Below are 24,059 nucleotides of genomic sequence, written 5' to 3' on the forward strand. Positions count from 1 at the left end.
AACAGGGTTCTTGGGTGCTGCTAAAGCTGCAGAAATGACACGTCAGCCTTAGGACAGCTTCTGCTGGATTCTGCCAACCCCTACCACACATTCCCAGGTGGGACTAGGGTATTATACCACCTGGCAGCAGAAATGCCTCATAACTTCCTTTAACCCCCATCCTCTGCCAGCTTCTGTCAATGCAAACTAGTAAGAAACGGACACATTTTTCAACCTTTTACTCTTGCTAGGGCCGGGACAGCGAAAAGCCACGCACACGTTACTTCAGGTTGGATTTGCCAGAGGTTCACCACGCCCTTCCTTCTGCCTCTCTGGGCAGGACTGTCTCTAATCCAAGTGGGCGGGCCACCAGAATAGGGAGAGGAATCTCCTTCCTGTTTTCAAAATCGCTGAAGACCCCTCAGCAGGGCACAGTCTTAACACTATGGACAGACATAGCATCCTGTGAAATACACAACAAAGGCACGTGGCCACGTGGCATGCGTCTGCATCTTCGATGGTGTGTTGGATCTGGTCTCAGTTTCCCTCATTTGATCAAATTCAAGCCCAACAGCCGGGAATGCAATTTTTAAATTAGGAGCAATGACAAAGGTATCACAGACACTGCCTTCTGTGCTGTCCTGGTCAAGCTGTTATCTGCTTGCTGTTACTTTCAAGAACAGAGTTCATTTTCGTTCGTACCCCTGGAAGGGGAATTGTTACACAGATGTTTGGTTTTGGCCATGAAACCACAGCTTTGGGGCATGGGGGCCTATACTGTGACCTAAGGAGTAGAGTTCGCTGTTACTCACATTTGACTAATTTCAGGTTTCAGCAGTAAGGAACGAACCCACGTAATTCAGAGATGACTGGACTCTCCGTGGGCAGCCTATGTCACCCTTGCCCTCCTTGATGCAGGTCAGAGTTCATCACAGTTATACGCATCCTCTAAAATAACCAACTCTAAACACACTAGTGAGAAATAGAGATTTCACTGAATATTTAGTGGGGATGTGAAGACTCACACCCCACACAGGAAAAAACTAAGAACAACGTGCCCCAGATGCCTGTGCTTCCCTACTCCCAAATTTCCCCTCCCTGCCAGCCGCTGGACCACTCTTTTCTCCTCATCCTCCTCCATCTCTAAAACTCTGCCCTCATTTACAACACAACATTTATCCAAAGAGAGGCTGGTAATTACCCAGAACACCCTACCACCACTTCTGTTGTTCCCCAAGCTTCCCCGTGATGATGTCATCTTCCTCCTACGCCCCTCTCCCCATCCTGCCATCACGCTATGTGCTCACTAATCCTAACAACCACTCTGTGAGGGGCTCAGAGAAATTCAGAGACTCACCCAAGCTAAGACATGATAGTCGAGGACTCCTCCCAGGTCTGTCAGACCCCCCGTCAGGGTCCTCACCCACCCCACATGCCGCAGTGCAAAGGCCATGGGCCTGGGGAATGTACACGTGAGGCTGGGAGAGGGACATGTGTCTGGGGCTGTTTTCTCTACACCCCGGGCAGCACCTGCTCCCCTTATTCAAGCAGCTCCTACAAAGCCAGCTGTGAACCCCCTTTGAGTGATAAGGTCCTGCCTTCTCCCAGGCCATCCTGCCTGCTGCCTGCTGGGAGGAAGACTTACCAATGTGATTGGTGACTCGACCTTATTTATTAGGGGTCATTAAAAGCCCCAATAGATTGTAAGTACATTAAACTTCATATGCATTGCGGCCAGTCTGGCCCTACTCTTTCTGAGTGGGCCCAACAGGATGCTCTTGCTCTGCCCCAGGCTTGGCAGCCAGCTGGTGGCAAGATCTGGATGCGGGAGGCAGGCTACAAACATAGGCCATGAGCTGCAACCCAGCTGCCCCTGATTTCCACCTTACTGTTTGCTCCCTGTGTATTTAGCTCCAGCAGGGCACTAACAGGAGAGGGGTGGTCCGCAGGGCAGGGTATGTCCATTGCTTGGTTTTGATACTAATTGAATATGATCAACACCCAGGGGACCATATAATCCATACTCCGTATTAGGAGGACATTCTGAGAGTGAAAGCGGACACTGTGAATCATGCCAGGATGACCACTCCTAAGTGAACTGGGATGCGTGGTCACCTTAAAAGCTATTAAAAACCTGGGCTTCCCTGGTGGTGCAGTGGTTGGGAGTCCGCCTGCCGATGCAGGGGACATGGGTTCATGCCCCGGTCCGGGAAGATCCCACATGCCGCGGAGCGGCTGGGCCCGTGAGCCATGGCCGCTGAGACTGCGCGTCCGGAGCCTGTGCTCCGCAACGGGACAGGCCACGACAATGAGAGGCCCGCGTACCACAAAAACAAACAAACAAACAAAAAACCTACCCTGGGTCCTACCACCCTACCTTGATCACACAGAGACTGGAACACTCAAGGTTCTGCAAGAAATAAGATGGAAATAAAGACAGAAGGCAGACCTATTAAAAAGTTCTGCCCATGCCTTCCTTCTACTTTGAGTTTTCATAATACCATAATGTTTTATTCATGTAAAGCATTTTATAGTTTACAAAGTACTTTCACAAGCATGCTCTTCCTTAATAAGCCTGGAAGGCAGGTAATATGTTCAGCATTTTGAAAAGGCCATAGAGTGAGCTGCAGAGGGAGAACACGAATCCAGGATCAGGGTGAGCCTAGTGTCCTTTCCTCACCCACACCATGTCCCCTCACGGCCTCTACTCTGGACTGAGCTACCAGCTTGTGTTCTGAACCTAGAATACCTGGGAGAACAATATAGTGAGGCCAGAGGGAGATAGTGGACTGCATCATAGTGTTGTCTGAATCAAAATGAGCTGCAAACCCAGTCATTAGCACTGTGCATATTCAAAATAGAAGTATATATGTGTTCATTTACTTTCAAAACCCAAGCTGGACTAGGTAAGACACTGCCTATCCCCAACATGGCTTTCCAAGGAATTTTTCAAGATTCTAAATTTTATACATATATTAATTGGCAAAGGACCAAACTCCAACATTTGAGACAGTGGCTTTTAATGGGGGGCAGCACATTTGGGTGGTGACTGGGGGGGAGTCCCCTCCTTTATCTCTACCACCTCTGCAAGTCAGTGAATGTTAGTGACACAGAGGTCCAAAGGCGCCAGGCCCGACAGCAGCTTCCAATTCCCACACAAGCCTACCATGTGTGGGACTAGTGGCCTTCCGGGGACTAGCCTGCGGCTGACTAATGATGACATCTTGCGTGCTGCTCTCTGGGGCCACGGCAGGCACAACACCTAGAAGTTCTACGGATCTGCACATCTCATTTCAGGGAAATGGGACCTTGGTGTGTTCATCTAAAACATGATGCCCCTACTCAAAACACAAAACCCCTACTCAAAAATAGATGCCCCTATGTTCTGAACAAGTCCACACAGCACGGATACTCTGCTACATGAAATTACATGGCTAATTTAGTCCTTTCTCTCCCTAGCCTGTTAAACTTGCTTCTTCTTTTGGGTATTAAGATAACTTAGGTAAAAGTGGAGTTAGGGGAAGCACAAATAATCCCACTGTGTATAACATAAATCAAAAAGTATCACAAAGGACTAACCTGATGCAAACTTTTCCTGGTTTGACAGAAGGACTGCTGTTTCCGAGAAAGGATTCCCCAACTGTCAAAGACACGGGATGCTTATGAGGCCATACTCATGGAACTGATTCATACTGCCAGGAGGATCTGATGTGAATAACGAAGAATTTAGAGAAAAAAGTTTGCCCTCTTGATTCTGACAAATGTCTCAGTTTTGCCCAAGTCACAAAGCTCCCCTGGGCCTCAGCTCTCCAACTGGACAGTAAGATATGATATCCTTCATTGGGGTTGCTTTAAATGGGCAAACTGTATGTCAAGATTGATTGAAGTGTGCACAGTATAATGAGACGTCCTAAAGGCCCAGAGTAAACAGCTCCCCTCTCTCTTCATGGAGTTCCATTTTCAATCAAAGAACAGAGGGTTTTTAATTCTCAGCACAGTACTGAAGAATTCTTCTGCAATTAGTAATTAGCAGCAGTCCACAGGAGGAATGAATCATTGATGCCTTTAATGTTCGCAAAATAAAGTGAGTCAATGACTATTTATGGGGCTGCTGAGGATATGGGAGCCTGGGTACCATGAAGTTTGTGACACCAAGGAAGGAGAAGTTAGAATTTGGGGAAGAAATGAGGATAGGAAAAAAAAAAAGGGGTTCTTATTTTCTTATTATAGGAAAGGAAACATCATCCAGAGAGATAGGAAAGGAGACTTGGGTAGAGCTGGGAAAGATGGGGAAATTAAGGAAGAAGTGTTTTAACACAACCAAACTTTCTGTGAGACCTGCAAGTAGAGTGTAATGACCAAATAACTGTTGGTGATGAATCTCTCAGTTATTGTGGGGTTTTTTTTCTTTTTTTTTTTTGCGGTACACAGGCCTCTCACTGCCGTGGCCTCTCCCGTTGCGGAGCACAGACTCGGGACGCGCAGGCTCAGCGGCTATAGCTCACGGGCCCAGCCGCTCCACGGCATGTGGGATCTTCCCGGACCAGGTTACGAACCCATGTCCCCTGCATCGGCAGGCGGACTCCCAACCACTGCACCACCAGGGAAGCCCTGTTTGCTTGTTTTTGTTTTAGGGTTCACTGATATGTCAGAGGCTGGGTCAAAATAGCATCCTTTCTTCATGAGCACATCATCGTAACTTTGCTTAAAATGGGTACACAGGGAAACGGTGCTCCCCCTCCCACCCTGCTGTACAGCCAAAGTAATGTGATGACTAAAATGCTTTAAAAAAAAAAAAAAAAAAAAGCTGGCCATGATTTTCCAAAGCCAGATTTCTGTTGGTAAGAAACTAATGCCACCATTTGATCAGAATAAGCTGTGATGCTGTAAGAGGATCAGACAATGGACTAGACCTCATGGGGAGTATTGAGAAACTCACCAGTGACCATGCCATCATTCTACATGAGATAATTTCATGAGGCCTGCAATCCTCAACAGTATACCAGATCGGGATGAAATCCATTTTCCAGGAACTTCAAAGCACGTGTGTAATACACTGAGATCAATAAGACCACAAAAGAAAGAATACACCGATCAGAAAATAATGACTCTTTATTAACTTGTATGGGGTCTAAATTATCCCTTATATACGTTTGTATTCATTCCACAGGGAATTAGGTGATTCACTTCTATATAATCTGCAGGGACCATCTCCAGATCTTCCGGTTCTACTCGAATGACCTCCTCCAGGTTGTTTTGTATAGAACTCTCAGCACCACAGTGACAGCAACTCTGGTAGATTCCCCACACATCCATGAGCTATATCAAGTCCAGCTGTAAACACGAACAACAAATTTAGAGAGGAAGCAGGCCAACTCCAGAACACTGCTTCTCTGGGGAGAGAACCGTAGTGACAATGGTTCTCTTCACTGGTGGCATGCATGGACTTGCACACTTACTCACTGCTAACTAAATTAGGAGTTAAATTCTAAGTACCTCTTCATTTCAATCCTAAGAACTTCTCCACAAAACGGCTGAAAGTTTTTACTGGACTGCTGTCATGTGAGGCTTAAAGGCAGGAAGTTTCCACACATGAAAGATGGATACAAAAGCCAATACTCTACACAGCGTCCCAGGCATCCAGACACAGTGTGATAAGGTCCAGAAATCCCCAAATACCTATCAGCCTATTCTGTTTACATAAAGTTAACTGAGAACATTTAAGAACTAGGCTTTTTAAAAGCTGTTTTTATTTGTCAACCCACACAAATCGCACATTGTATTGCTTATTTCGGTTGAGAGCAATTTCAGTAAATTATGACATTTTGCTGCTACAGGAATAGCCTTCCCAGCTCTTTTTTAGTCCTTCAATGACAGGATTAAACTGAATGAACAATAAACTTAAAAAACCATAGAGCACAGGAACATCCATTATGAAATTACTTATCTGATTACAAGTATAATGGCAATAAATAATAGTGTAGAGAGCTGCTGGTATGTTAGACATTAAAACACAAATATGTGAGCTGGAAAACAAAACGGTGGAAATAACTGCTGAGGAGCAGAATAAAGAAAAAAGAATGAAAAAGAATTGAAGACAATCTCAGAGACCTCTGGGACAACACTAAACGCACCAACATTCGAATTACAGGGGTCCCAGAAGAAGAAAAGAAAAACAAAGGGTCTGAGAAAATATTTGAAGAGATTATAGTTGAAAACTTCCCTAATGGGAAAGGAAACAGTCACCCAAGTTCAGGAAGAACAGAGAGTCCCATATAGGATAAACCCTAGGAAAAACACACCAAGACACATATTAATCAAACTAACAAAAATTAAATTCAAAGAAAAAATATTAAAAGCAGCAAGGGAAAAACAAAAAGTAACATACAAAGGAATTCCCATAAGGTTACCAGCTGATTTTTCAGCAGAAACTCTGCAGGCCAGAGTAGGATATACTTAAAGTGATGAAAGAGAAAAACCTACAACCCAGATTACTCTACCCAGCAAGGATCTCCTTCAGATTCGATGGAGAAATCAAAAGCTTCTCAGACAAGCAAAAGCTAAGAGAATTCAGCACCATCAAACCAGCTTTACAACAAATGCTAAAGAAACTTATCTAGGCGGGAAACACAAGAAAAGAAAAAGACCCACAAAAACAAACCCAAAAGAATTAAGAAAATGGTAATAGGAACATACATATTGATAATAACCTTGAATGTAAATGGATTAAATGCCCCAACCAAAAGACACAGACTGGCTGAATGGATACAAAAAAAAGACCCACATATATGCTGTCTACAGGAGACCCACTTCAGACCTAGGGACACATATAGACTGAAAGTGAAGGAATGGAAAAAGATATTCCATGCAAATGGAAATCAAAAGAAAGCTGGACTAGCAATACTCATATCTGATAAAATAGACTTTAAAATAAAGACTGTTACAAGAGATAAGGAAGGACACTAAATAATGATCAAAGGATCAATTCAAGAAGAAGATATAACAATTATAAATGTTTATACACCCAACATAGGAGCACCTCAGTACATAAGGCAAATGCTAACAACCATGAAAGGAGAAATCGACAGTAACACAATCATAGTAGGGGACTTTAACACGCCACTTACATCAATGGACAGATTATCCAAACAGAAAATAAATAAGGAAACACAAGCTTTAAATGACACAATAGACCAGATAGATTTAATTGATATTTATAGGACATTCCACCCGAAAGTGGCAGAATACATTTTCTTCTCAAGTGCACACGGAACATACTCCAGGATAGATCACCTCTTGGGTCACAAATCAAGCCTCAGAAAATTTAAGAAAAATGAAATCGTATCAAGTTTCTTTTTTGAACACAACACTATGAGACTGGAAATCAATTACAGGAAAAAAAAAAGTAAAAAACACAAATACATGGAGGTTAAACAATGCCCTACTAAATAACCAAGAGATCACTGAAGAAATCAAAGAAGAAATTAAAAAATATATAGAAACAAATGACAATGAAAACACGATGACCCAAAACCTATGGGGCACAGCAAAAGCAGTTCTAAGAGGGAAGTTTATAGCAATTCAATCTCACCTCAAGAAACAAGAAAAATCTCAAATAAACAATCTAACCCTACACTTAAAACAACTAGAGAAAGAAGAGCAAAGAAAACCCAAAGTCAGTAGAAGGAAAGAAATCACAAAAATCAGAGCAGAAATAAATGAAACAGAAATGAAGAAAACAACAGCAAAGATCAATAAAACTAAAAGCGGCTCTTTGAGAAGATAAACAAAACTGATAAACCCTTAGGCAGACTCATCAAGAAAAAAAGGGAGAGGACGTAAATCAATAAAATTAGAAACGAAAAAGGAGAAATCACAACTGACACTGCAGAAATACAAAGGATTATAAGAGACTACTACAAACAGCTATATGCCAATAAAATGTACACACGAAGAAATGGACAAATCCTTGGAAAGGTACAATTTTCCAAGACTGAACGAGGACAAACTAGAAAATATAAACAGACCTATCCCAAGTAATGAAATTGAAACCATAATTAAAAATCTTCCAACAAACGAAAGTCCAGGACCAGATGGCTTCACAGGCAAATTCTATCAAATATTTAGAGAAGAGCTAACATCGATCCTTCTCAAACTCTTCCAAAAAATTGCAGAGGGAGAAACACTCTCAAATTCATTCTACAAAGCCACCATCACCCTGATACCAACACCAGACAAAGGTATCACAAAAAAAGAAAATTATAGACCAATATCACTGATGAACATAGATGCAAAAATTCTCAACAAAATACTAGCAAACAGAATTCAACAACATATTAAAAGGATCATACACCATGACCAAGTGGGATTTATCCCAAGGATGCAAGGATTCTTCAATATATGCAAATCAATCAATGTGATACACCATATTAACAAATTAAGGAATGAAAACCATATGATCATCTCAATAGGTGCAGAAAAAGCTTTCGACAAAATTCAACACACATCTATGATAAAAACTCTCCAGAAAATAGGCATAGAGGGAAACTACCTCAACATAATAAAGGCCATATATGACAAACCCACAGCAAGCATCATACTCAATGGTGAAAAACTGAAAGCGTTTCCACTAAGAACAGGTACAAGACAGGGATGTCCACTCCCGCCACTCTTATTCAACATAGTTTTGGAAGTCCTAGCCATGGCAATCAGAGAAGAAAAAGGAAAAAAAGGAATACAAATTGGAAAAGAAGAAGTAAAACTGTCACTGTTTGCTGATGACATGATACTATACATCGAAAATCCTAAAGATGCTACCAGAAAACTACTAGAACTAATCAATGAATTTGATAAGGTTGCAGGATACAAAACTAATGCACAGAAATCTCTGGCATTCCTATACACCAACAACGAAAAATCAGAAAGAGAAATTAAGGAAACAATCCCATTTACCATTGCAACAAAAAGAATAAAATACCTAGGAATAAACCTGCCTAAAACACTTGTACTCAGAAAACTATAAAACACTGATGAAAGAAGTCAAAGATGACATAAACAGACGGAGAAATATACCATGTTCTTGGACTGGAAGAATCAATACTGTGAAAATGACTATACTACCCAAAGCACTCTACAGATTCAATGCAATCCCTATCAAACTACTAATGGCATCCTTCACAGCATTAGAACAAAAAATTTTACAATTCGTATGGAAACACAAAAGACCCTGAACAGCCAAAGCTATCTTGAGAAAGAAAAACGGAGTCGGAGGAATCAGGCTCTCCGACTTCAAACTATACCACAAAGTTACAGTAATCAAGACAGTATGGTACTGGCACAAAAACAGAAATATAGATCAATGGTACAGGATAGAAAGCCCAGAGATAAACCCATGCACGTATGATCACCTAATTTACAACAAAGGAGGCAAGAACATACAATGGAGAAAAGACAGCCTGTTCAATAAATGGTGCTGGGAAAAGTGGACAGTTACATGTAAAAAAATGAAATTAGAACACTCCCTAACACCATATACAAAAATAAACTCTAAATAGATTAAAGACCTAAATGTAAGACCAGACACTATAAAACTCTTAAAGGGAAACACAGAAAAAACACTCTTTGACATAAACCACAGGAAGATCCTTTTTGACCCACCTCCTACAGTAACGGAAATAAAAACAAAAATAAACAAATGGGACTTAATTAGACTTCAAAGCTTTTGCACAGCAAAGGAAACCATAAACAAGACAAAAAGACAACCCTCAGAATAGGAGAAAATATTTGCAAGTGAAACAACAAAGGATTAATCTACAAAGTATACAAACAGCTCATGGAGCTCAATAACAAAAAAACAAACAATCCAATTAAAAACTGGGTGGAAGACCTAAATAGACATTTCACCAAAGAAGACATACAGATGGCCAAGAGGCGCATGAAAAGATGTTCAACATCATTAATTATTAAAGAAATGCAAATCAAAACTACAGTGAGGTATCACCTCACGCCCATCAGAATGGCTATTATCAAAAAATCTAGAAACAATAAATGCTGGAAAGGATGTGGTGAAAAGGGAACCCTCCTGCACTGTTGGTGGGAATGTAAATTGATACAACCACTATGGAAAATAGTATGAAGGTTCCTTAAAAAACTAAAAATAGAACTACCACATGACCCAGTGATCCCACTACTGGGCATATACCCTGAGAAAACCATAATTCAAAAAGAGACATGTACCACAATGTTCACTGCAGTACTATTTACAATAGCCAGGACATGGAAGCAACCTAAATGTCCATCGACAGATGAATGGATAAAGATGTGGCACATATATACAATGGAATATTACTCAACCATAAAAAGAAATGAAATTGAGTTATTTGTAGTGAGGTGGGTGGACCTAGAGTCTATCATACAGAGTGAAGTAAGTCAGAAAGACAAAAACAAATACTGCATTCTAACGCATATATATGGAATGTAAAAAAAAAAAAAAAAAAAGGTACTGATGAACCTAGTTGCAGGGCAGGAATAAAGATGTAGATATAGAGAATGGACTTGAGGACATGGGGTGGGAGGCAGAAGCTGCGGCTAAGTGAGAGTAGCATCGACACGTATACACTACCGAATGTAAAATAGTTAGCTAGTGGGAAGCAGCAGCATAGCACAGGGAGATCAGCTCGATGCTTTGCAATGACCTAGAGGGGCGGGATAGGGAGGATGGGAGGGAGGCTCAAGAGGGAGGGGATATGGGGACATGTGTATGCATATGGCTGATTCACTTCGGTGTACAACAGAAACTAGCACGGTATTGTGAAGCAATCATATTCCAATAAAGATCTATTTTAAAAAAAAGAGAATAAGAAGCAAGTCTATGATAAGCAGGCTTTGTGGCTGTATTTACAGCTTAGGCAAGTTCAAGCATTAGAACACCTGCTATATATTAAAAGTACTTACCAAATCATCCACGTCACCACCTTCCTCACATACAGCTGCTGTGTCTTCATCTGGATTCTCTTTGGGGGCCAGAAACTGTGAATAGAAGTTAGGCACAATACCAAAAGAACGTTTTTGCCTCCTTTAATGGAGGAACGCATGCAAATGGACCCAAAGAAACACCATCTTGACGTACGCCCCTTCATTTGGCTCTGGATGAGAGGACCAATTGCGAGGTTGAATAGTCCACTAACTAGTCACAGAGAAAGTTCTTGACGAGAGGGAGGAAATGACACGGCTCGCCAAGGCAGCGAGCACGCAGAGGGCACAGAGGACAGCAGATATTCCCATTTCTGCTTCCACAGGGGGCATGTGGGCTCCTGAGGGTTCAGAAGAGAACCAAACACCCCAAACAGGTATGTCTCTGCCTCTTTTGAAGAGAGCATTAAGAATCAAGTGTCTGGACTTAAAGATTATAATCATCTATTCCTCAGTTTCACTGAGGACAAAAAAGGTAGAAGGAAGGACTTCTTTTAGAGATGTGAAACACAAAAATGGGTGAGCTTGGGAGATTGTTTAATTCTTTTTCTGGCAATCTTTAAATTTCTATTAGAAATTGTTTGAAAACAGGAAGGTGGATGAGAAAACTTCTAGTGTACACTTCTGCTTAGCATCAGTGTTGTAGACTTGGAACTTCTAAAAGGCAGCTACGTAGAAAAGCAAGGGCCCTGAACTGAAGTTTGCAAGCATCTAGGAATGCAACTCAGATGTTAAAAGGGTAGTGAGTGCCCTTGAAGACTATCTGAACATTCCTGCCCTCCATCCTGTCCCTCCAAGAGATAGCAGTGGGGACTCTTATCCTTTAAGGTGTGTGGTAACTGCATCTAAGAGCTAGTTTCTATGAACCACTTATCCATCCTCACACCAGAGTTGATCTTCTTGTAGCACAAGTACATAACATGGTGGCAGAGACAAGGCTGCAGGAGTGAGTGTTTTTAAAAGGGGAGGTGGGAGGCGAGGCACGCCTCTCCCGGCAAGCATCCCTCAGGGTCAGTGTGCATGGAGCCTGCAGGCAGCGAGCGAGCCTTTCGGCCCACTTGCTCCTGTAGTAGCTCCACCCAAGAAGGAAAGGTGTACTCGTACGCACTTCCCTCACTTTCTCGACATGAAAGCATGGCAAGAACCGCTTTCCCTATATATCCCTGTGATTTCTATGGTACAGTGGACATAATGGAGGCCTCGGAAACCTAAGATCTATAAATAGGCCTTGCTAGCACCTTGGACATGGCCATGACAGGTTTTTTTGGTTTTTTTAAAATTAATTAATTTATTTTTGGCTGTGTTGGGCCTTCACTGCTGTGCGCAGGCTTTCTCTAGCTGCAGCGAACGGGGGCTACTCTTCGTTGCGGTGCACGGGCTTCTCATTGCGCTGGCTTCTTTTGTTGTGGAGCACAGGCTCTAGGTGCGTGGGCTTCAGTAGTTGCGGCTCTCAGGGTCTAGAGCGCAGGCTCAGTAGATGCGGCGCACAGGCTTAGTTGCTCCGTGGCATGTGGGATCTTCCTGGCCCAGGGCTCGAACCCGTGTCCCCTGCATTGGCAGGCAGATTCTTAACCACTGCACCACCAGGGAAGTCCTTGACAGTTTGTTTTTGACTCAACATCCCTCCTGGACTTTTTCCTCCTCAGTCAAAACCATCTCATCATTCATTAACTTCAATTTTGATTGAGCGATTAAGGAATTTTTCTTCTTCTAAGGACATTTACAAATCTTTCCATAGCCCTCTGTTGACCCTGAACTGGACTGTGTTCAGCGCTGGGCATCTACAGTTTAGGGGACAGAAAATGCTAGCAGTGGGCACACAGCCTGGAACAGAACTGTAACGCAGCATCCATATCATTAATTCTATTTATTCTGGTTGATTTTTAATAAAGATATCTGAGGGCCACATAGACATACATGAATAAGAAATTCATACTGTATTTGCATATGGTTTACATCTAAAGCTTAAACCCTGCTCTTAGATGCCCAAATTAATCTTTACTTATGATTCTAATTATTATCAATATTAAAAAATATTTTTTATTTTGTTCCTCTCCTCTCCTACTCACGATCATTAACCCCCACATGGTTTTCCCTGCAGCAAGAATACCAGCGCAAAGGACAAAGACTTATCCAGCTGGTAAGAAGTGAATAAAAGGTAGAGCTGTGTCTTACCATACGCCTGTGGGGGGCTACAAACGACCGGCACCTTCAAACACAAGCTCCATGGTCTCAGTGTTTCTGTAGTCCACTATGCCTTTTATCATCCCTTAGAAACCTGATACATGGTAGGTATTTATTGATGAATCTAGAAAATTCCTAATTTTTTTGGCACGCAGCCTCTAAAAGCTCTAATTCCCATTCCCTCCTCACCTGCAAAAGCCCCTTTCACACTGCAATTACAGGATAAATGAAGATAGGACTGTCTGCACAGTATGACCATGGTATATACAATTAAACACAAATGGCATGTCTCTGAGATGAGGCCAAGCTCCTAGGAAGAAAGGAACGGCAGCAAACAAACTTCCATTTCCATCAAGTGCTAAACATCTGCAACTGATTTCCTGACAGATCTGCTTCACATTTCTGCTCAAGCAAATTACAGCTAAAAGCTGGGCTGCCATCCATTATCCTCCCCAAAGCCCCAAGCGAGGCTGATCTCTTACACATATCATATCACTCCTTACCATCAGAGTTTTTAACTACAAGTAATTTCCAGGCTGTGCAGTGACAGGGAAGCTAGAGATAAAGCAGAGAATTCAACGACTGGCCTGTTTTCTCAATAAAAGCAACAGGTTCTCTGAACGCAGCTGAAAGGGTCACAAGTCAACTCTTGACTTTTCTTATGTTCTTTCTCTCTGCAATATGCTGAAAAAGCAGAGAATAAACAGAAAGAACCGTTGTGTGACACAGTATTCCATCCTCAAACCACCATCATTTACTTGGGGTTACCAAGAAAGAATCTCCTTACTTGGAGATCTTTATGAAATGGATAAACTACTACTTCTCAGGTACACCGAAATACAATCCTGGCCACAAGCAGAGAAACGGCATCAATAACCTCTATATAGAAGCTTCCAGTCCTATTCCTCCATAAGACTAAAAACTAAAAATCAGCTTGTCCTCAGACCCTTACCAATCCCCAAATTGAAAACACATGGCTTCCACCGGGCTTATTCCAACACCTTCAGGTGATTCCAAAGAATCACCCATAATCCAGATACACAAAAGCATGAGGAAGAATGAAAATCTGCTTGCATGTATTTTGTCTAAAATGACACACACCTAGGTTTCATTAATGCTATTTTCATGCTATAAAGGCACTACAGTGCAGCAGAGAAATCCTGCAAACTAGTGTGGAGGAAAGAACCATCACCTAAGCACTGCCCGTTCCTCAGTAACCCTGGGCAAGCCGCCTGGCCTCCCTATAACTGAGTCTTCCTCAAAAATAAGATGAGAATACTTCTACTGACCCTATCTATTTCATGGGGCTGTATTGCTCCTCAGGTAAAATAAAGTACACAAAAATGCTTTGTGGTACTGTAGGTTTTATGTTCCAATTCCTAGGAATACACCCAACACATGTCTACCAAATGATAGGTATAAGAATACTCACAGCATTTTTATTCACAATTCCCAAAGTTTGGAAACAATCAAATGTCCATCATTAGGAGAATGGATGAATAAATTGTGGTACAGCCATAAAAGCGAATACTACCTAGCTATAATAAAGAATGAACAATTTTAACATCATGGATGAATCATAAAAGGCATGATTCCAATTATGTGAAGGTTAAGCCAGGCAAAATGACTCTCAAGTGACAGATGTCATCAGGGAGCCTTCTGAGGAGTTGGAAATGCTCTTTATTTTGACCTGGGTGGTGGGTACCCTGATATATGAGCATGTAAGAATTCATCAGTGTACACATTTAAGATTTGTGCATTTACTGTATGTTCCACCTCAAAAAAAAGTTTTAATTGTATCTTAAAAGTATCAAGCTCTAAACAAATATAAGGTAACACTGTGATATTTTAATTATCGCTTTTCTCATACTAACATCCAGAACAATTACACTAGAGATTTAAGGCAGAAAAGGAAAGTGGAAAAGACCAAAGAAAAGTGTCATGGGGTCCAAGAGCGGCCGGCAGTGAGAGAAAACTGTTCTCAAGAAATGATTCCTAAATTTTATCTTATAATCCTTCACAAGGTTTTGGAGATCTCTTTTGAAAGAGGGAGCATGAGCCTCTTTTCTTTATGTACATGCGGCTGGTGGCATTCTAAGGCGGAGGCATGGAGATGACTATAGTGGGAATCCAGGGTCTGGGCTCTAGGCAATTCAGCTAGCCATGAACTTGTTGTGAGACACCGAGAAAGTCAACTTCAAATCTCTAGACTGCATCTAGAAAATGACCAGATCACTAAGCACTGAGCATCTGTCATGCTACGATGGAAAAATCAATAAATGTCAACAACAAAAAAGCAGGCTAGATTAGGCAGCTATAAGGAAAACAAGTGCTAAAATGATGCTTTCTCCCCCACAGATTTTGTATCAAATGATTGTTTAGACATAGCTCAGCATCCTGGAATCCCGTGAGAAACAATATTCCAAAGCCATGGGAAGAAATCCTCTTTCCCCTCTGTGCTCTTAATATGGAGTAAAAAGAATGGAGGACTGGGGGTCAGTCCAACAACTGGATTCCTGGCCAGTGACTTACTATGAGATCTCAGACACATCATTTTACATCTCAGCCCTAAGTTTCTTCGTATATAAAATAAGGAGTTTGGACTAGATCAGTATTTTTCAGGTTCTGTTCCTTGAGGTCCTGAGGGTTCTTCCAAGTCCTGTGGGCATGGGACAATTTGCCACTCCCACTGCCCATCAAGTGAGAAGCATCACCTTTCTCTGTTTTATCTATCAGGCTTCCTTGTAAGCTTTCAGTTTTAAGAAATAAAAACTCAGCTAGGACATCATGAGGATTTATTCCAGCTGAATAAAATTCTACACAACTTAAGCCAGTATCTTCCGCCTTAGTGAAGGCTCTGACTTGTTTAAATTCTTTTAGCCCAGGGCTTCTCAGAAGCAGCATCCTTTGTTGTGGGGGCCTGCACCCACTAGGAGGCAGTAGCACGCCGCCTGCTGTAACCACCCAGAATCTCTGGACAATGGCAATGTCTCCTGGGGAACAAAATCACCCTTGGCTGAGAACCACTGTTCTATCCCTAACACAGGTTAGTAGGAAAAACTTAAAAGAAACATTTTTTTTAATAAAGAAGATAAACTTCAAATGAAGAATCAGCTTATCTCGACCTTTCACAAGTCCAGGTCTCTCACTGACTGTGGTTCCCAGATGCTCCTGGAATGTGCCAGGATAAACAGGCACACCTCCTACCCACCACAGAGCCACACCCTGTGAAATGAGCTGACGGAAGAAGGGTGCACAGGCGCTACGAAGGCCTACCCATGTTATCGCAAATGGCAGGATTTCCATCTTTTTACGGCTAAGGAGTCTTCCATTGTATATGTATACCACATCTTTATCCATTCATCAACAATGGGCACTTAGGTTTTTTCCATATCTTGGTTATTGTAAATAATGCTGCGGTGAACAAAGAAGTGTATATATCTTTTTGAATGATGGACCTTGAGAGTATTACGCTAAGAGAAATAAGTCAGATAGAGAAAGACAAATAGTATATGATTTCACTCATATGTGGAATATAAAACCAAAACAAAACAAAAGAACAAACCAAACTAAACAAAAACAAACACACAGATACAGAGAACAGAGTGGTGGTTACCAAAAGGGAAGGCATGAGGGGAGGGCGAAATGGGTAGAGGGGGTCAACTGTATGGGGATGAATGGACACTAAACTTTTGGTGGTGAGCATGCTGTAGTGTATACAGAAGTCAAAATATAATGTTGTCCACAGAAATGTACATAACACTATAAACCAATGTGAACTCACTAAATATAAATAAATAAAATAAAGCTGGAGGAAAAAATATAAAAGACCTTATCAAACATCAAACATTAATGGCATGTCTAACAATAAAAACTAGAAACAGAAAAGTTAAATGAAAGAATTCACAGGTTATAATGACAATAAACATGAATGAAAAAGAGGGGTAATATTTATGTCTAGGCTTTGAAATGAAATAGAGGTATCAGTTATTGAAAAGAAAAGTGACTGTCTACGCTTATGTCATGAAAGAACTTTCTATTTCTGCAGCAAGGCTGACATACCTATATTTCTCAAAGAATCATAAAATCGACATATTTCTAGAATACACTGGAGGGAAACAGCTCTCCTTAAGACGTACAAGTGTAAAGTTATGATTTAACTTTCATTTAAAATGGACATCCTGAATAATTATTTCCTTTCAAATCATCAACATTTAATAGCAATAATGTGACAGTTGCTAACTTTAAATAACTTATGGTAAATATCTTGAAAGAATTTTAATGGACTATGAGGACTGTTCTCCAATCTCTGATTATAGCCAAGTTTCCTTAAGTGATTATTTGGTAAGTGGCCAAACTTAACACTTGCTTTGGGACTTCCCTGGTGGCGCAGTGGTTAAGAATTCTCCTGCCAATGCAGGGGACACGGATTCGAGCCCTGGTCCGGGAAGATCCCACATGCTGCGGGCCACAACTACTGAGCCTGCGCTCTAGAGCCCGTGAGCCACAACTACTAAGCCCGCGTGCCACAACTACTGAAGCCCACGCACCTAGAGCCTGTGCTCTGCAACAAGAGAAGCCACTGCAGTAAGAAGCCCACGTACCGCAATGAAGAGTAGCCCCCACTTGCCGCAACTAGAGAAAGCCCGTGTGCGGCAACGAAGACCCAACGCAGCCAAAAAAACAAAAAATAAATAAATAAATTTAAATAAATAAATAAAAACACTTGCTCTGAAGAAAATGTAAATGAATATTTTAGTGTATGGCCAAAAGTGATTACATAACTTACCCAGGAGAAAAAGCTGAAGCATGTCTCCCCTATTAAAACCACAAGGAATCAACTTCCTTGAGCCAGAATCTCACTAATTCTCCCCATTATCATCTGTATGTACACTTTTCCTTCCACATTTCTCTCCAAAAATCAACAGGGGCCATTTAAAAATATTTTTAATATAAAGGATTAAGTTTTCATTCTGAAAAAAAAATGAAGGGTTCATGTGATACTGAAGCAGACACAAAAGCATAACTGCAAGTCAGACAGGACAGAGTGTGCGCTGAGCGTGAATCAAAACAATGGGCTCCACTCTGCTGTTTACCATGTTTTCTTCCTATTCAAACATGGTGATGTTTTCAGAGTTGTCTTAAACCGCAACCAACTGAAATCAGTTCTGTTGATACTAGAATCATGTAAGGACACCAGCCCATATCTAGTCTTAACTGAAACTCCTCTCTGCAGCTTCATTACCAGACATTACAATTCCTGATGGTTAGGCTCTGTGCCCTGAAATTCCAAAGATGATACTGCATTTGCAACAAAGACTAAGCCCCAGACACTTGCAAGCAGCACACTATCCCTTCCTAGATTTCTTTCTTTTCTGATTTTCTGGAGTCACTTAGCTGTGACACCTTTGGTTAAGAGGTACTGCTGGGAGGAAAGACTACCTTTTTTAGGTCAGTGCTTTCCTCTTCCTCCCCAAACTGTAATGTGTACTCAATTCTCACCTGGATGATAGGGTTTTTTTTAATGCAATGACTAAAATTATTTGCCTTGACTTATTTTACCTGTTTAGCAAAAACTGATTGATGAGCTTTCACCCTATGTGATTTTATGTGTCAACTTGGCTACACTATGGTGACCAGCTGCTGTGTCAAACACTAGTCTAGAGGTTTCTGTAAAGGTATTTTGTAAATGCGACTAAAATTTACAATCAGCTGACTTTAAGTAAAGAAGGTTACCCTTGGTAATGTTGGTAGGCCTCATCCAATCAGTTGAAGGAATTCTGTCTCTGGACTGTAATAGAGAAATCCTGCCTGAATTTCCAACTTGCTGGCCTGCTCTACAAATTTCAAATTTGCCAGCCCCAACAACTGTGTGAGCCAATTCCTTAAAATAAATCAGTCCCCACCACCCCCATACATACACACACACAGACACCAGACACACACGCATTCTATTGGTCTGTCTCTCTGGAGAGTCCTGAATGATGCATCCTAGTTCAAGGGGAAAAGATTATCATGCCATTGTATAAAATAACAAACAGAAATAGAACCCCTTAAGTGGCACTCTGAAGCCCAAGGCACTCAGTCCTGACTGTGGCAGAAGGGGGTACAGACACCACTGAACCCCTTCTGAGACAATAATCAGCACCTTGGAGTATTTTTTTTTTTTTTTTAATCCTGGTTTAAAAATTCAATTATTGGGGCTTCCCTGGTGGCGCAGTGGCTGAGGGTCCGCCTGCCAATGCAGGGGACACGGGTTCGTGCCCCGGTCCGGGAAGATCCCACATGCTGCAGAGCGGCTGGGCCCGTGAGCCATGGCCGCTAAGCCTGCGCGTCCAGAGCCTGTGCTCCACAACAGGAGAGGCCACAACAGTGAGAGGCCCGCGTACCGCAAAAAAAAAAAAAAAAAAAATTCAATTATTTCCCTTTGAAGCATGAGGATGGATAGCTTCACTTTAACTAGGCCCTAACATCAGCCCATCTCGCCAAAAGACATTTAACAAGACGAGTGATGTTTTCTACTCTTATATAGCAGTCCACGTGGCCTTCTAATCCCAACCTGGTCGTGGCGAGGAGGCAGAATTCTTCACATACTTTCTCTGAAAATGGCTGCTGCTACTTAAGCACCTCAAGTATCTGGAAACCTTCATTAACTGATGCTTACTATGAAGTTTAAAATTAAGCAAAAAAGGCCTCTGCGTAATCGTACTTCATAAATATTCATCTACTATGTATGCCTCACTGGACGTTAACTCTCGTGGGGACTGTGGTTAACAGTGCAGAGGGCTTGGCCTCTGTTCGCCCAGGCTCTTTCTATCCCAGGATCCAGGGCCGTGGGCAGCTTATCTAAGGAGACAACATGGAGTATGCTTTTTAAATTCTGGGATCTTACTTCCTGATAGCGGGGGCCATATCTGTTCTTTAACAAAATGCTTTTGCCAGGCAAAGTGCTTAATAAAAATTCTTGTATACTCTAACTCCTTTGCCAAACAATATTATGGTTTTTTCCAAGTGCATTTATCGAGCTGAAAATTCAAGGTATTTAAAATTTGGCCTGAATTTGGCCATAGATGAACATCTCCAGCCTTGTTTCTGCCATTTCCTTAGATTACTGTCCACCAGTCCCAGACCAAGCTCTCCCTTAGCTTGGCAGTTAATTTTTGAGTCTCCAGTTTTTCCTTCTACTACCTTATAACCAGCTGTTTGAGTTTCTAGAGGGCGGAGTGCTGTCTTATCATCGAGCACAGTGCCTAGCAAACAGCACAGGCTTAGCACATAACTGACAGATGCCAGGTGTGGTACTAGCAGGGCTGGGTCAACCAGTGACTATAAGTGACACTGAATGTTACAAACCATATACTTTTGAGCTACTCAATTTAATTTCATTAAACTTTCACCCCAAATCTGAGGTATAATGAAAGACTACTGAGCTAAATAGCTATGTTTTTGACTCATAACTGAAATCAGATTCAATGCTCATACATCAAGCAGGAAGACACCAAGCATATTGACCATTTGTGTCAATATGAAGATCATGGGGCCCACATACATGGGGTGCTCTACTGTAAAGACCTAGATATGCCTTATGTTAGAACACCACTATTGTTCTACCTTGTTGCACATCACAATCATCTGAGGGGCTTTAAAAACTCAAAATCATGCCCAAAACACATCTCAGACCAACAGAACCTCAGGGGAGAGAGAGAGGCACCTGTCATCAGTAATTTTTCTTTTAAAATAGCTCCCCAGGTGACTAACAGGTGGCCTGGGTGGGAATCACTGGGCTGGATAGGTTTCCTAGCCTTAACCAGGGTCTACGCTAAGCGTGGTTTATACTATGGACCAGGAACTCTAGAGGCACTGAGTTCTAGAAACACTAATCTAGTTACCCTTAGAATTTTACTTCTTCAAGAAAGAATGGGCATCGGGGCTTCCCTGGTGGCGCAGTGGTTAAGAATCTGCCTACCAATGCAGGGGACACGGGTTTGAGCCCTGGTCCGGGAAGATCCCACATGCTGTGGAGCAACTAAGCCCGTGTGCCACAACTACTGAGCCTGCACTCTAGAGCCCGCGAGCCACAACTACTGAAGCCCACACACCTGGAGCCCGTGCTCTGCAACGAAGAGTAGCCCCTGCTCGCTGCAACTAGAGAAAGCCTGCACGCGGCAATGAAGACCCAACGCAGCCATAAATGAATGAATGAATGAATGAAATTTAAAAAACAAAAAAGAAAGAATGGGCATCAAGAAAATAATATCCACTGCAATAATTCATCTAAAGACAGGGAGCTACCCCTCAATACCTTTTTGGCTTCCTCAGCAGTAACAGAGCTTCCAGAGGCTTCATCTTTGGTGATCAGAGTAATTCCATCTAGAAAGTAATTCACAGAGTAAAATTCAAGTACAAAGAATCAATCCCAATCCCACCTTCCTTTCCACCGCACCTCCTCCCATCTTTGCACTGGAGATCTTTAGAACTATAAAGGTACTCTTCTCTATAAGAAATATAAAACTTTATTAAAGGCACTCAACTCACATTGCTCCTCCCATCTTCCATTACCCTTTCTCCCATTTTTGCTTATTAAAATGTAGGGCACATCGCAAATGCTACCAGCTGTGTGCAGTCTTTCTTGATTGGCTCTCCCCTTTAGAACTCTCAGATCAGTTTGTTTATCCCTTTGAAATGGCTCTCATCACGTCGTATCCTGTATAACTATTCGTACATATTTTAGCCCTCCTAACAGATTATACTTTTCTCTAGGGCAGGGACTATGCTTTATTCATCTTTATATTCCCCTCAATGTAGTACATAGCAGGAGCTCAGTAAATAAGGGAAAACTGAATGACTATACTTTGGTCCCAACCCATGAGGTATGGGAATGTGCAGACATTTTGACTTCTAGTAGTGTTACTGGCTATTGACGGAATGGCAGGAGAGCTAAGGTCAGGAGGAAACATGCTCTTACAATGAATGGCCTTGTCTATCATTTAGCACAGTACATCGAGTTTAGCTCAGTGAGAGCAAATCAAGGATAGAAAATTTACCCTTTAGTTTTCTCTTTTTCCTAAGATTTTCTTCTGCCTCAAATGGCTGATGCATGAAACACTTTCAGAAAAGCACATGCATTTAACATCCATTTGCACCTAGAAATGGCACAGGTCATGTGTATTCTCTCAATAGGTTATAGGCTCTTAGAAAATATGTGTCTTGTGTGTGTCCTACAAGTTTCTTTTCAGCAAGCAATATGCTAGAGGCATTCAATAAATACCAAAACCAATCTCTTTCATCTATTGGGTCGGCAGCAGGGACACAAAAGAGATTTGAATAAGCCCCACTCACCACCTATTCTAATAGCTTTTGCTCCCGAGTGTAGAAGTTAAAGGGCTGAAAAATTAACTGTCAGAGAAATGCTTGCCTGAGTGATGAAAAGCTGCCTGTTAGAAGCTGGATAGATAGGAATGCAACTCCTTTTATACAGAATTTGCATAGAAAGACAGGTTGAAACTAATTTGGGGGGCTCTACTTCAAGTACAAAGTTTCATACTTTGCAATATCATTGTTTTCATAATATGTACTTTTAATAGGTAACCTCTTATATTTGGGTTCTGAAAGAAAATCAAGTCAGGTTAAAGAAAATGGGCAAAGGACATGACGGAAATCAAACATCCTGCCTAAAATTGAAAGATTTGCCCTCTTTCTACGATTAATTTGCATTGGTCACTTAAGTGAGGAACTGAATGGCTTTGGTGCATGAAGATGCTGGTCAGCTGATATGGAAAGCCAAAGAACACGGCAATGAAAGGTGGAGGAGGGGAAAACGTGGGGGAGGTCAGTGAAAGTGCTGTGGATCCAGCAGGACTGACAGGTCTAAGAATCGCAGAAAGGGAACAATGTCTGCCTGCACAGCTTCTTTACTCATCAAACAGAAAGGCGTAATCTCTGAAAGGGTCACGCTGCATAACGAGTTTAAGATGGGACTTATATGTTTACTTATTATTTATCGCTTTGTACTTATGATTAAGCAAAATTTTTAGTTCACTGAATCCTGAGCGTTTCCCAAATCCACATGGAAAGTTATCGGGTCCTCATATAACACATCACACAATATAATTTATATTTAGAATTTATACTTAGAAAAAAATAGCATAAATATTTGGATAAAAAGATAAATGACACCTTACCCTGGATGACAATCTCCCAGAAATGATTTAATTGTTTAACTTCCACTTTCTCTCGAAGGGCTTTCAGGAAACTGTTAAAGTGCTGCTCTTCTGAAAACTGTGGTAGCATGTGGAGGTAGAGGAGGTGGCAGGTCAGAGCTCATACAGAAACGTATTTCATCCCCAGACCAAAGCAGCACATATACAAGAATCCACGATATTTATTAAAAATATATAAAATGTTCTTCTTTGGTAAATGGGAAACTGGCATTTCAAATTTCACCTTCATTTGCTGGGAGCCAGAAATCTTTCCATCTGTTGAAGGTGCAGAAATTTCCATAGCCACACAGTTTTTTTGGTGGCCTGGTACTTTGTTTTTTAAGTTTTAATATAGACAGAGTCAAACAAAGACAGAGTAATTTAGTGGGATGCTTGTGCACCCATCACCCAGCTTCCATAACTGTTAAGTCGGCCAATCTTGTTTCATCGATAACCCTCAACTTCTCCCACAACCCTTGGATTGTTTTGAAGCAAATTTCAATCACATTAGCTCATCTATAAATATTTCAGTATGCAATATCTAAAATATAGAGACTTATTAAAATATTCACAAAAAATTAATAACAGGAGCAAATAACCAGTCACATTTTCCCAACTTACTTTCTTTTTACATTTTTAGTTTAAAAAGGTCATTAAGATGGACTGATATGTCTCTAAAGTCTCTCTGGATCCTCCTCCATCTCCTTCTCTCTCTCCCTTTTTTGG

General features: G+C 41.5%; 1 protein-coding gene across 2 annotated transcripts in view; it reads right to left on the reverse strand.

The window, feature by feature from the left end:
* Positions 1-5,072: 5,072 nt before the first annotated feature.
* Positions 5,073-24,059, reverse strand: part of XRCC5 (X-ray repair cross complementing 5) — a 98,017-nt gene continuing 79,030 nt past the window's right edge. The window contains exons 16-19 of one of the 2 annotated variants that reach the window (XM_027122021.1): positions 23,316-23,412; positions 21,437-21,504; positions 10,933-11,007; positions 5,073-5,313 (exon numbers count right to left, since the gene is read on the reverse strand). In XM_027122021.1, the coding sequence (XP_026977822.1) occupies positions 5,299-5,313; positions 10,933-11,007; positions 21,437-21,504; positions 23,316-23,412 (255 nt within the window). In that variant the 3' untranslated portion in view covers positions 5,073-5,298. The remainder of the gene's footprint in view (positions 5,314-10,932; positions 11,008-21,436; positions 21,505-23,315; positions 23,413-24,059) is intronic. The other variant, XM_027122013.1, reaches the window with a different exon arrangement.

The sequence above is a fragment of the Aethalodelphis obliquidens genome, unplaced genomic scaffold, assembly GCF_003676395.1.
Source record: "Aethalodelphis obliquidens isolate GAN/ISIS:26980383/991018 unplaced genomic scaffold, ASM367639v1 scaffold2, whole genome shotgun sequence".
In the NCBI taxonomy this organism is placed as follows: domain Eukaryota; kingdom Metazoa; phylum Chordata; class Mammalia; order Artiodactyla; family Delphinidae; genus Aethalodelphis; species Aethalodelphis obliquidens.